The sequence below is a fragment of the Trachypithecus francoisi genome, unplaced genomic scaffold, assembly GCF_009764315.1.
Source record: "Trachypithecus francoisi isolate TF-2019V2 unplaced genomic scaffold, Tfra_2.0 Lachesis_group5, whole genome shotgun sequence".
NCBI classification, from domain to species: domain Eukaryota; kingdom Metazoa; phylum Chordata; class Mammalia; order Primates; family Cercopithecidae; genus Trachypithecus; species Trachypithecus francoisi.
In genome coordinates this window covers 11,638,909-11,652,172 of record NW_022681470.1, presented here as the reverse complement: position 1 = coordinate 11,652,172, position 13,264 = coordinate 11,638,909, and the positions used below count along the sequence as shown (strand labels likewise).

Here is a 13,264-nt window from a genome sequence, read left to right as displayed (position 1 = left end):
GAGTCCTTCAGACAACTCCGTAATGGACATGGGAATTATCCACGTTTTAATTTGAAGAAACTGAGATTTGAGATTTGGGTAGAAACTTGAAAGGTTACTAGGAATCTGTCTCTGGTCTGTCTTCTTTTCTTTTTTCTTTTTCTTTTTTTTTTTTTTTTGAGACGGAGTCTCTCTCTGTCGCCCGGGCTGGAGTGCAGTGGCGCGATCTCGGCTCACTGCAAGTTCCGCCTCCCAGGTTTACGCCATTCTCCTGCCTCAGCCTCCCGAGTAGCTGGGACTACAGGCGCCCGCCACCTCGCCTGGCTAGTTTTTTTGTATTTTTTAGTAGAGACGGGGTTTCACCGTGTTCGCCAGGATGGTCTCGATCTCCTGACCTAGTGATCCGCCCATCTCGGCCTCCCAAAGTGCTGGGATTACAGGCTTGAGCCACTGCGCCCGACTCTGGTCTGTCTTCTAAAGCCATGCTCTTTCCTCTATGCTGTGCTTGAGTTGGTCTCTGTCTCTTTGAAGGAAGTTCTGTGGAAACCTGCCTGGTGGTACTGTCACCTGAGGCGGCCTGAGTCTTTCACAGGCCCAAGGGCAGATGTGAAGTGTCTAAAATGGGAAACGCCTTTGCATTCACACATCTTTAAAACACTGCAGCAGCCGGGCGCGGTGGCTCAAGCCTGTAATCCCAGCACTTTGGGAGGCCGAGACGGGCGGATCACGAGGTCAGGAGATCGAGACCATCCTGGCTGACATGGTGAAACCCCGTCTCTACTAAAAATACAAAAAACTAGCCGGGCGAGGTGGCGGGCGCCTGTAGTCCCAGCTACTCGGGAGGCTGAGGCAGGAGAATGGCGTGAACCCGGGAGGCGGAGCTTGCAGTGAGCTGAGATCGCGCCACTGCACTCCAGCCCGGGCGGCAGAGCGAGACTCCGTCTCAAAAAAATAAAATAAAATAAAATAAAACACTGCAGCAAAGCAGGATCCTCTATTTCTTGCTTTCTCTCTTGTCCTCTCTGGATGTTTCCCTCTCTTTTTCTTTCTTTTATTTGGTTTCTTCCTTTTTTCAATTTCTAGCCACCTTTCTTGCCTCATATAGGTGTTCACAAGGGAATAAAACATGTAAGATGTTTTGACAGGCGCAGAGAGGCGTGAGACACAAATGCAAAACCAAGACAGAGTGAGCAGGGGTTATATTAATTGAATCCATATTTCCAAGGTAATGCCTCAAATCAGCTTTCATTGCTCACGACATCTGTGTTCTACACATGCTTGGCAGAGTTGAGCGGATTAAATTGGAAATGTAGGTGTGCTTGGTTCTAATTCCATCCCTGCTGAGTTCAGCGTGGTTTGGTGGAAAGAATGCCATTGGGAGCCGGGAGGCCGGGGTTCTCATCCCAATGTGGCTCCTGACTCTGACTCACAGAATGACCTTGAGCAGCTTGCTTTCACGTTTGACAGTTTCTACCGTGTGAAAAAAGGAGTTACTTTTTGGAAATATTGTGAGGGTAAAGTACTCTGTGAAAACCTTTGAAAAACTATAAATTGATATATATAGTTCAGGCTCCGATTATTTGCTCTGTATCTTTCCCTGTGAAATTGGAATAATAACACAAGGGCAAGTCTGTTTGGATCAAGTCAAACATCCAAAACCTATTTTGCTGGAAATACGCTCCCAAGGCCATAGCACCTGGCAGCAGTTGGGATGCTTTTTTAGTGGCCGCTTTAACCTCTGGCATGGGGCTACTGCAGGGCCCGTCCTGCTGCCCGAGGGCCATGGGGCCTTGAGGCCTGGACCTCTGAAATATATCTGAGAACAGCCAGTCTTAGGGTAGTTGCAGGAAGTTGATAGGAGATAGAAGAGGGTCTTCTTTTAAGGCCCTGATGGTAAAACCGCAAACATTTCTTAAACTCTGGAAGACAAGCTTGGTCAAGAGAGAGTCCATCAGTGGCTCTGCAGCAGCACGTTCGCTCTGCCTTCCCACGTGAGAGGACGCTCGAATCAAGGGTCTATCTGTAGATTCCTTTTAGTTTCTCTACTAAGGGGACCATAAAGACTTTGTTGCCAACAAACCAACATAATAGGATATTTCCAAAGAAGGGATTGTCCTGTGTAGTAGAAGGATGATGAGGAACAAATGGGAAAAGGCTACTGTGAACAAGTATGAAAAGGTAGAGATTTCCAGGCAGAATTAAGAAGTCAAATGAGAGAAAAATAGAAGCTTCTGTGTTCTCCCAGAGCCCCTGAGATTGGTAGAGTAGGAAGTTCTCCGATCCATGGTTACAAATCGGAAAGTAGAGAGACAGGAAGGCTCAGATAATGGCAGTGGGGCCAACACCTTAGATTCCAGCCTGATCCTGCCATGTCAGACCGGAGTCCGAGGTGCAGACCACACTATGGGCTGGAGGGCAGGTGGCAGTGCTGCTCCACCTGCCCCAGAAAGCCCAGCAGCACCATCTGTCTCTGAAGTCTTCACCATTATTTAAATTATGGTATATTTTAGACTCACTAGGAGGTATGAAGAACAATATATTGACATCCATGTTTACCTACTAGCCAGCTTAGGACATAACCTACCATCTGATTTTTAAAAAATGAAACAATACAGAGTGAACAGAGGTTATATTAATTGAATCCATATTTCCAAGGTAATAAGTGAGCTTTTCCTTGCTCATACATCTGTGCTACACGCGTGCTCGGCAGAGTGGGGGATTATATATTGGAGAATATGTATTGGAAGTCCCACATGTGTCCCTTCCTCCCCTGCAGAAAGCACAGCAGTCCTGAATTTGGGACTTCATTTGCCTGTATTTTGACCGGGCATGTGTATCAGGCAATCTAGATAATTGTTTCCGGTTTTGAAACTTCACATAAGTGGCTTACTCTCCATGTCTTTCTGGAGTGTTCTTCACATTCACCTTGTCTTCATTTGTATAAGTGAGGATTAACCCGTCTTGTCTTTCCTTCTTGGGCGGGGGTTGGGGATGGAAGGATTGAGGGAACAGTTTCCAAGGGTGGTGTAGTCAGCTGCATGTGAAGAATAGTTTTATTTAAGACTCAATGCAGAATTACTCCTTCTCCACAATAATTTAAAGTTCCCCTCTTTGTAAAACAACTCCTACGGGTGACAGGAGGGAGGCAGAGCGTGGGAGTTGGCAGAGCAGTGAGGAGCTGGCAGGGAGGCCTCCATCAGGCAGGGTGCCAGCATCAGCATTGACAACCATACTTCTCTCCTGTAGTGAAGCCCACGTTTATTGGGACCCAGGTCTTTGAAGACTATGACCTGCAGAAGCTGGTGGACTACATTGACTGGAAGCCTTTCTTTGATGTCTGGCAGCTCCGGGGCAAGTACCCGAATCGAGGCTTTCCCAAGATATTTAACGACAAAACAGTAGGTTAGTGCAGTGTATCCTTCCTTTCTGCCTCTGATATTCAAGATGCAGGATTGTGACTTGGAAGACCGGAATCGGTGAGGAGCAGCGGATTTGGATTGTGCAGATTACAGTTGCTTTCATATTGCTCACCTGCCCAACTTTTTAATGTTTTCAGACTGCTAGATTGGTCCTTATTATATCAGCTAAATTTGGTATCTACTTTATTCTTTTAATACGTGTTTATTGACGTCAGTTACTTGTTGGGCACTAGGGATAAATGGAAGACAACAAAATCCCTGCCATCTAGCACCCGACTAGCTGGCACAGCCAATAGTCATGGGCCCTGCCTGGGCTCCTATGGACACAAGAGGAGACAGAGCTCAGACTGGGTAGTCAGGGCAGGCCTCCTGGACGAGGTGGTGTTTGAACTGTTTTTGAGGATTCAGTGGGAGTTGCCATGGCTGGAACTGTGGATGTGATATGGTGTTGAAGAAAAGGACATTCCAGGTAGAGGAGACAGTGTGAGAAGTCATAGGCACATGTGCCTGTTTGGGGAATTGCAAGGAGCCCATTGTGCTTGGAGCATTGGGGAGGGAATGGGAATTTGGGGTGTAAACCAGAGAAGTAGGTGAGGTGATAAATTACTACCCCCCACTTCTCACTTCTAGCCTCACCCCAAAATCCACCAACAGAGACACAGAATCCAAATGCAAAGCCATTCAAAGGATCAGGTAGTAGCCAGATCAGAGCAACAGGGAGGGGTAGGCTCACAGAAGCATGGGATTAGGGCTGAGAGGAGCCTAGAAACCAAATTATTGCCAAGTTTCCCATGGGGGGGTGGGCCTGGGTGTACGTGTTAGGATGCTGAGACTCAGGAGCTCTCAGGTAGCCAGGAACGTGATGGTGGGCAAGGGGCTTCTCAGTGTGCTGCCCCTGAATCATCACAGGTGAGCTGTCCAGGGGCCGTAGGGCCGGCTTCTCACCATGGGCAGGATGACCCAGTCTCACAGACACAGAAACTGAGAGGGTGTCCTGGGAGCCTCACTCGCACTGCAGGTCCGGGAGCAGGCCAGCCAGGTGGAGCACTGAAGGCATGTGTGAGGGTTTGGGCCATACTTCACCCCTTACCACTGACGTTCCCTGTTCATATACAGTTCCACTGACTTCACAGTGACCTCTAAGGGACATGGCCTGTGCCTTGTATGCACTGTGCCTTGTATTCCGTGGTGTCTGAGCCTGGATGCATACAGTAACAATTTACTGAGCCTGAGTGCATATGGTAAGGATGTAGCTGTCCTTTTTTAACTCTTCGTGGTACTGTTTAAGGCCCCAAATATAAGAATCCTTTCAGATGTTGTTATGTTCAAAATATCAATTGTTGTGAATTATATTGTGGTTGGGATTAAAATTAGCACCACAGAATATGAGGCACGGGTCATGTCTCCCAGAGGTCACTGAGAAGTCAGTGGAGTTGTACATGCATGAGGAACGTCAGTGAGTGAGGAATTGGCCTGCTTTTTCTCGTCCCCTCTGACAGAGTGCTTTGGGGAGCCACAGCTTTGGCTCTCTGCTTTTTGTCCAATGGAAAACTTAAGTGGCTTGAACTGGGAGAAGCAGACTGTGGGAGCTGCACTTAGCAGGAACCACAAAACCCTGACTGTTCCACTTTAAGCTGGGTCAATGGCAAACACCAGAAAGCATTTGAGGAAAATGGAGAAGCCTGAAGAGGGAAGGTGTCTGAGGAGGGGTAATGGCTTTTAAAAGAAGCATTGTTTGATGGTTATTTTCGGCATCTTTAAGTGAATTCTAATTATGTTTTTCTAATAGGTGAAGAGGCCAAAAAGGTCTACGATGATGCCCAAAATATGCTGAACACACTGATTAATCAAAAGAAACTCCAAGCCCGGGGTGTGGTTGGGTTCTGGCCAGCACAGAGTATCCAAGACGACATTCACCTGTACACAGAGAGTGCCGTGCCCCAGGCTGCAGAGCCCATAGCCACCTTCTATGGGTTAAGGCAACAGGTATGGGTGGTGTACTGACAGCCAGCACGCTGCTTTCACTTGTGAGTTTAAGCACTAAACAAAATAGCTTTGCATAAATGAGAGTCTGCTTTACCTGCTCCCAGATGACCAGTCACACGCCCAAGCCCAGGCCATCTGTAAGGATGGGGGAGCGAAGGCACCACCCTGGGTGTCAGAGGCAGGGCCACTCAGCAGGAGTGAGGCATTTCACGTCGTGTTCCATGGATAGACGAGGACCATTGCTGCTGTCTCAGGTGGTCACACGTCAGGATCTCAGTCTTCTTAGCTTCTGAAGAAAGAGAACACTCACTTGTTCTTTGACTGTGCTGACTTCTTTTCTTTTGAGTGGTGAGAACAGACTCGTCCAGCAACTTCTCTCTCATCCCCGCCACCTTTGAAAAGGCAGATATCATATGCATGTCCCTTTAGCTGCTGTAAAAAAGAGTGTCTTAATCAAGAATTGGAGCCAGAATTCACCAGTCATTAACAAATTTAATAATTTGCAGTAAATTATTCTTTCTGTTTTACTGCCATTTTCAGTCATTCAGAAATAACAGTGTTGGCTGGACACAGTGGCTCACACCTGTAATCCCAGCACTTTGAGAGGCTGAGGTGGGAGGATTGCTTGAGCCCAGAAGTGTGAGACCAGCCCGGGCAAGACGGCAAGACCCTGCCTCTACAAAACAAATTTAAAAATGAGCCGTGCATTGGGGAGTGCATGCCTGTATTCCTTCAGCCAGCTACTCAGGAGGATGAGGTGGGAGGATCACTTGAGCCCAGTGATCATGCCACTGTACTCCAACCTGGGCAACAGAGCAAGACCCTGTCTCTAAAAAACAAGCAAACAAAAAAGATAGTGGCGCATTTTAATCCCAACCACAATATAATTCATAATCATCGATATTTTGACCATAACAAGAGCTGAAAGGATTCTTAAATTTAGGGCCTTAAACAGTACCATGAAGAGTTAAACAAGGACAGCTACGTCCTTACCATACGCACTCAGGCTCAGTAAATCCTTACTGTATGCACCCAGGCTCAGACACCACAGAATACAAGGTATGGGGGTTCTAATGTTAAGTTCCAGCCCCTCCTTACGAGGGAATCTGTGGCTTTTCTTTTACAGACATAACTGTGTTCAGAAACCTCTGCTCCAGCCCAGTCTTTCATCTTTCAAGTCCTGTGTCCTCTGTGATCTCTTTTTACTTCCAGTACCATTCATGTCCAGGCAGTCTGTGACATATTAGGGCATTTAATAGAATGAATTCTCAGAGTTCACCTTTTTAATAGCCTTTGGAGAGGGGAACTGGGCCAGGCACATACATTACCTACCCAGGTAGTGATTTCTCAGGAGGGGCTTTCCTCCAGTGCACTCTGGAACATTCTGGCGGCAGTGCCTTGTTACTCTGGGAGTCTGCTCTTCTGAGTAGGCTCTGATTGCTGTCTCTTCTAAGGTACCATGGGGCTCTGTGATCTGTCTCTCCTGTGGTGCAGGGAAGTGTTGGGTCCCCCTCTGGCCTTTGTTAGCAAAGAATAATTGATGGGCCAAGTGTACATGGAAAACGGCTTCCCCATGCACAGCTTTCCCTAAGCTCTGTGACATTCCTGTGTGCCATTACCAAACACCTCCTCGCCTGCACTTAACAATTTCCTGCCCTGTATCAGTGAAGCTGCACTTGCTTCCACGGTGGGCAGCGAGCTGTGAAGTGTCTGGTTGGCCACTCATTAATTGCTCAGTCCTAAGCAGTATCATATATGCAGGAGCATGGGTTGTGGTACCAGCCCCCTGGCCCTCCCACTCTCTGGCCTTGGGCCAGTTGATCAAGCTTCCTGTGCCCCTGATTTCTGGTCTGTAAAATGGAGCTGATGGTATCACTTATGTCACAAGGTGGCTGAAGGGGTTAAATAGTAATTCATATAAAGTGCCAAGAACAGGCATAGAGTAACCACTGAATGAGTATTAGTTATAAGCTGTTTACCTTCTCAGCAAATATTTATTGGTTTTTTAAATATGTATAAGACCTTATTTGTTACCTTAGTTGCAGGGAAGAGTTGCTTATCAGCTGAGGGGTGAAAAATGGGGGAGGATAGGCCGCAGGGCTGTGGAGAGAATCCAGAAGCAAATCCTGCTGAATTCTTGGTTTGGTGCCCGGCCGGCCCTGGTGTCCTCAGCCGGCTCCTGAATGACCCCCGACTCCACCCCACATGTCAGCCAGCACGTGGCCTGCGCATTGCTGACCCCAGCAGTGTGTTGTTTGAACTGCTTCAGTTGATGCAGAGTAGAGGCGCTTCTATTTGTTGGATCTCTTTCAAACATGTTGCTGGACTTAATTGAAAACACTTGGGGACAAACTTAAAAAAAACAAACCGTGACGTCAGCACAGTGCCTGAAGGCATTCAGTAAATGTTTGGTCCGTGCGGGAATGAGCGAATGAGCTGCTGTCTTGACTGTTTATGTTACGTCATGTCATACATTTTTTAAAATCTCATTTCATTTGTTTATGTTACAAATATTTATTGAATACTATGTGTCAGACACCATTCCAAGTACTGGGGATATAACAGTGCACAATACAGGCTGCCGTCTGTGTGTTGTGAAGCTTGTTCTCATTTGAAGCTGCCTGATTGCTCCTCATGGTATGCTGGTGCCATGTTCCTGCTAATGGCGCCCCTGCACACTGCTTGGTTTTAAGGCCGAGAAGGACTCTGCCAGCACGGAGCCATACTACTGCCTTTCGGACTTCATTGCTCCTCTGCATTCTGGCATCCGTGACTACCTGGGCTTGTTTGCCGTTGCCTGCTTTGGGGTGGAAGAACTGAGCAAGGCCTATGAGGATGACGGTGACGACTACAGCAGCATCCTGGTCAAGGCACTGGGGGACCGGCTGGCAGAGGTAAGGCCGGGGCATCGTGCCAAGGGGCTGAGGACAGAGGCCAGGTGGGGTAGGGAGCCTGGGGTGGGTGCCTGAAAACTGATCAACCCTTAGAACCAGTGTCTTTTTTTTTTTTTTCTTGAGTTGGATGCTGCTGACTTGAACATTACACATATTTTAATATTATGTATCCCCCAGATTGCTTGTGTACATTATCTTTGGGGCAAAGAGAAACCTTGAATGGTGCCATAATTGGCTGTTGCTCTTAGAGCCTTTACTTCTGCCTTATCTCTGTTGTCTCTCTTTGCTTGTTGTGATGTGACATTTTCCTCAGTACCCCAAAAAATTAAAAACAAATTTTTATTTCAGAGCACCTCATTGTAATGCTGGTGTCGTCTATAGATTCTTCATCTTCCTATGCATGGAATGGGGGTGGCTTTGGCCCTGGGGAGAGCCTCTCCCTTCTCCTGCAGTGAACAATGGAGGGACTAGCAGCTGTATGGTCCTAGCTGCTCTTTCTGGCCAGTGGAGCTTTGGATTGACCTTTAGGGAAATTGTTAAGTTTTAAGGTAGAAAATCCTCGGGTCATTAAGGGTGGTCCTTCAGAGCTCAGGTTGAGGCCAAAATTGAACTGCAGAGCAGCTAATGAAAGTACAAACCAATAGAGAATCCAGCCTGTTCCCTCTTGCCAAATTTCCGCTGGCTGTGGTCCAGATGAGGGAGGCTGTCCTCATGGCTGTGACTCAGCGGGTGGAGGCTGCACTGGTGCCGTGAGCCCCCACCACTGCCTAAGCACGCCTGGTGCCCTGGGTCCCAAGGCCTTTGCAGAAGAGCTCCATGAAAGGGTTCGCCGAGAACTGTGGGCCTACTGTGGCAGTGAGCAGCTGGACGTCGCAGACCTGCGCAGGTTGCGGTACGAGGGCATCCGCCCGGCTCCTGGCTACCCCAGCCAGCCCGACCACACCGAGAAGCTCACCATGTGGAGACTCGCGGACATCGAGCAGTCTACGGGTATGAGCCAGAAGGCTGCGGGTTCCTGTCGTCCTTCTCCAGTAGATAGAGTCTTATCAACATAATGGCACTGAGGGTTAAACATGTTTTTAAAATGGAAGGGCTTCTCATCACATTGTCCCTTCTGCTGTTCTTTTTCACTTGTAGCTATTTATTCTGGCATTTTATTTCAGTATTACTGATTAGTATTCTTACATCATCAGTTTTGGAAATTTCAATTTAAGTTATTTCCTCTTGGCCTACAACAGATGGGAGTTTAGCTTACATATACCATCCCGTGTCTCTCCTGCACCAGTTTCCTGTCACAGGCATGGTCATGTCTTTAATCCTTCCCTTAGAGACCGACCTTTGTCCCTCAGTAACCTCACGTGCTTCACGCTCTTGTCCCATTGCTTATGGATAGTGTCCCTGGGCACTGGTCTTGCAGAGCGCCCAGCCTTCCCTTCAGCCCTCTCTTCTCTTTCCTTTTAGCCTGATACTAACATTTATACTCATCTGTAATCATAATTCTCTGTTATGTTTTGCCTGTGGATTGATTCTAATAGCTGAAAACGAGAAGCTGGCATGTGCCCTTCTGAGACAAAGGCCCAGACGCCGACACACAGCCTCAGCGTCCTGTGCCTAGAGCTGAATAGCTTGTGGTTCTGTGGCTGCACATGGTCACATTGATGTGCTGGTTCTGTCATTACTGCAGAGTTGATGTAGTTGAGATGGCCCCGGCTAAGCTTACAATTTTCAGCGGAATTAATAGAAAGCATGCCATCAAAGCTGATAAAGGCATCCAGATTTCAGTGAGAAACCATGAGCAGTGCTGCATCTGCTTCAGCAGGAACAACACTGACTCTAGGAGTCATGAGATCTGGGTTTGAGTCCTGTTTCTGCCATAAGCTAGCTGGGCAACCCTGGCAAAGCACTCATCCTTCATGTTGCTCTATTTCCCTGTCCATAAAACGAGTGGCTTCGAATAGATATCCTTGAGGGTCTGTTTGAGCTGTCAGATCCCAAGGAAAACTGTCTCTTCTTTCTCACAATGTTGTGGGCTCCTTGTTCACTGGCGCTGTCAGTCATCCCTAGTACCAGTGGCCGCGCAGAGCCCGTAGAGAGCTCTTCAGCTGGTGTTCTCATCTCCAAGGGTAGAGTTCCTGCCTGAGAAGGTCTAGGCTTAGGAGCAAATCAGGGTGCCTGTGACTGATCTGGGATGGCCGGAGGTAGGAGTATAGACTCGTTCCTAGGCCTGTCCCTCTGGGTTAGAGGAGATCTGCATGTCCCCAATGTGTTTCTTCACCTGGCAGGAATTTGCTAGACTTATCGCAGCTTTCATGCCGTGTCATGTGTCTACCTAGAAGGCATGAGTTCACTTTGGTTCACTTGTTCCACAAGAGTTCATTGAGTGCCTGCCAGCTGCAGGTCCTGTGCTAGACACTAAGTCAATAAGCATTTTCCCCGTGTTGCTCTCTCTAGGCATTAGGTTAACAGAATCATTAGCAATGGCACCTGCTTCAGCAGTCTCAGGCCTCTACTTCTCCAATTTGAAGTCCAGATATTTTGCTGTGGGGAAGATTTCCAAGGATCAGGTAAGCTAGCTGTTTGATTATATGTGGCTTCCCTAGTTCAAATGAAATTCTAGAACCTCTTTCATTTTAAATGTGAATGAGAATAAAGTGAGGGGAAAGGATGAAGAAATTTACTGCAGTTAATGTCTTAATCTGATTTCAGCAGAATACCTCTATTGTAGCCCTCACTTCTGCATGCAGACCACACACACACACACACACACACACACACACAGCTTCTAAGCATCAGATGTTTACTACATGTTGTTTTTCTGCCCAGAGAATAAGGCAACTTGGCAGATAAATGTCTATCTACATTTAACTCTGTAGATTGCTATTAAGACAAGAAATGGAAGGTACTTAATGTTTTTTGGCAAATCTTGTGGAAACTTCTATTCCAAAAGTCTTATCACGTTGGTTTAATAAAATGCTTCTCATCTTTTGCAGGTTGAGGATTATGCATTGAGGAAGAACATGTCTGTGGCTGAGGTTGAGAAATGGCTTGGACCCATCTTGGGATATGATACAGACTAACTTTTGTTTTTGTTTGTTTGTTTTTTTTTTTTTGGCCTTTTTTGTTCTTGATGATCCTCAAGGAAACACAACCTGGAGTGCCTTAAAAATAACAACAACAAAAATCCTGTGTACATCTGACTGACACTTCCCTGCTTCTGGTTTTCGAAGACTAGTGGAACCTTGTAGAGGAGCAGGGTCTTCCTACAGTGCCTGGAAAACAGGTGCTGTGTTTTCAGGACCTTGCGTGAAGAGCAGTGAGCAGGGCTCCTGTAGTTTCCCTGGTCCCTCTGAGATGGTGACAGACTGAAGACAGGTCTTCTGCATTTCAGAGCAAGTCAACTTGCTTTTTTCTATTTTTAGAGTGGAATCTAGGAGGCCACTTAGTCCTCTTTTTTTCCTCGTAGAAGAAAAGCCTGAAACTGAGTTGAATAGAGAAGTGTGACCCTGTGACAAAACGATACTGTGAGAAATGGGGCATTTTAATCTAAGTGGTTATAACAGTGGATTCTGACGGGGAAGGTGTAGCTCTGTTCTCTTCGGAAGACCTCATTTTCTAAAGGCTGGATTAAATGGTTGCAGAACTGCCTTTGGCAAAAGGCATGCTCTCACTGCTTGCTTGTCAGAAACACTGAAGCCGTTTGCCCCAGTGTGGTCAAGCAGCCATGCTCTCTGGGCATTTTCATCCTCCCATAATTTCATATTTCCGTGCCCCTGAGGAAACAAAAAGGAAATGAGGAGAGAAAGTTACTGTTAAGGATTGTTAACATCTTCTAATTGTTTTCCGGATTGAGCAGGTTCTCAGCTGGGCTCTGATATCCTGTGCATAGTTGGACAGGGGGCAGCATAACATCACTCATTTCTTACCATCTTATTCCCCTCCAATTCTCAATGTATTCAATAATGAAGAACGATGCCACCACTCAAGCAGCAAGCCTCAAACTCACCCATGTCATCTTTTTCTTGGATGATTGCAGTTATCTCAAAAATTTGCATGCAAAATATACACTCATCCTACTTGAAGATGGTGGTGGAAATATTCAGGAGAAGGTAGCGTTGGAGTCCTGATTTGAGATTTGAAGGATGAAGACAAAGAAGCAAGGGAGGAACAAATGAAAAATTGTCTTTGTTCATGAATAGGAATATTAAAGATTGTAAAAGTATCAGATCTCCCCAAATTGATCTATGGATTTACTACCATTTTCATTGGAAATTCCAGCAGAGATTTTATTGAATGAAACAAGCAGGTGTTTATATGGATTAGCAAAGGACTTAAAATTACCAAATGCTTCTAAATATGAAGGAAAGATTGAGGAGACACAGCCTATGTGATACCAAGTTTTGTTGTCAAGACAGTGTCATGTAGTGCAGAGGCAGGCATTATGAGCAGGGGAACAAACTAAGGGCCTAGAAACTTGGTAGGCATATGTTGACCTTTGCAAAATGACGTGGTGACATGGCAGGTCAGTGGGGATAGGAAGGATCACTCCCTAAGTAGTCTCAGAACAATGGCTATTCATGTGGGAAAAAAAGAAATTTTAATTTATCTCACCTTACCCAATGATAAGTTCCAAATATGTTAAGGGCTTTAATACAGAAAGCAAAAATTGTCAGTGTTTGGATGAAAAAAGCCTTAGGGCAGGAAAGAATCTCTTGAGACATAAAGTAGTAATCACAAATGACAAGGTGGTTAAGTGAATTCTGTTAAAACTAAAGACTTGTAATCCCAGCACTTTGGGAGGCCGAGACGGGCGGATCACGAGGTCAGGAGTTCGAGACCATCCTGGCGAACACGGTGAAACCCCGTCTCTACTAAAAAATACAAAAAGCTAGCCGGGCGAGGTGGCTGGCGCCTGTAGTCCCAGCTACTCGGGAGGCTGAGGCAGGAGAATGGCGTAAACCCGGGAGGCGGAGCTTGCAGTGAGCTGAG

The 13,264-nt window shown here is 46.6% G+C and overlaps 1 protein-coding gene across 2 annotated transcripts in view; it reads left to right on the top strand.

Moving 5' to 3' along the window:
* MTR (5-methyltetrahydrofolate-homocysteine methyltransferase) overlaps positions 1–13,049 on the top strand; it is a 107,900-nt gene extending 94,851 nt beyond the window's left edge. For both annotated transcript variants that reach the window (XM_033200453.1, XM_033200452.1), the window contains exons 28-33: positions 3,226–3,381; positions 5,188–5,384; positions 8,078–8,278; positions 9,076–9,268; positions 10,730–10,842; positions 11,269–13,049. In XM_033200453.1, the coding sequence (XP_033056344.1) occupies positions 3,226–3,381; positions 5,188–5,384; positions 8,078–8,278; positions 9,076–9,268; positions 10,730–10,842; positions 11,269–11,355 (947 nt within the window). In that variant the 3' untranslated portion in view covers positions 11,356–13,049. The remainder of the gene's footprint in view (positions 1–3,225; positions 3,382–5,187; positions 5,385–8,077; positions 8,279–9,075; positions 9,269–10,729; positions 10,843–11,268) is intronic.
* Positions 13,050–13,264: the final 215 nt, after the last annotated feature.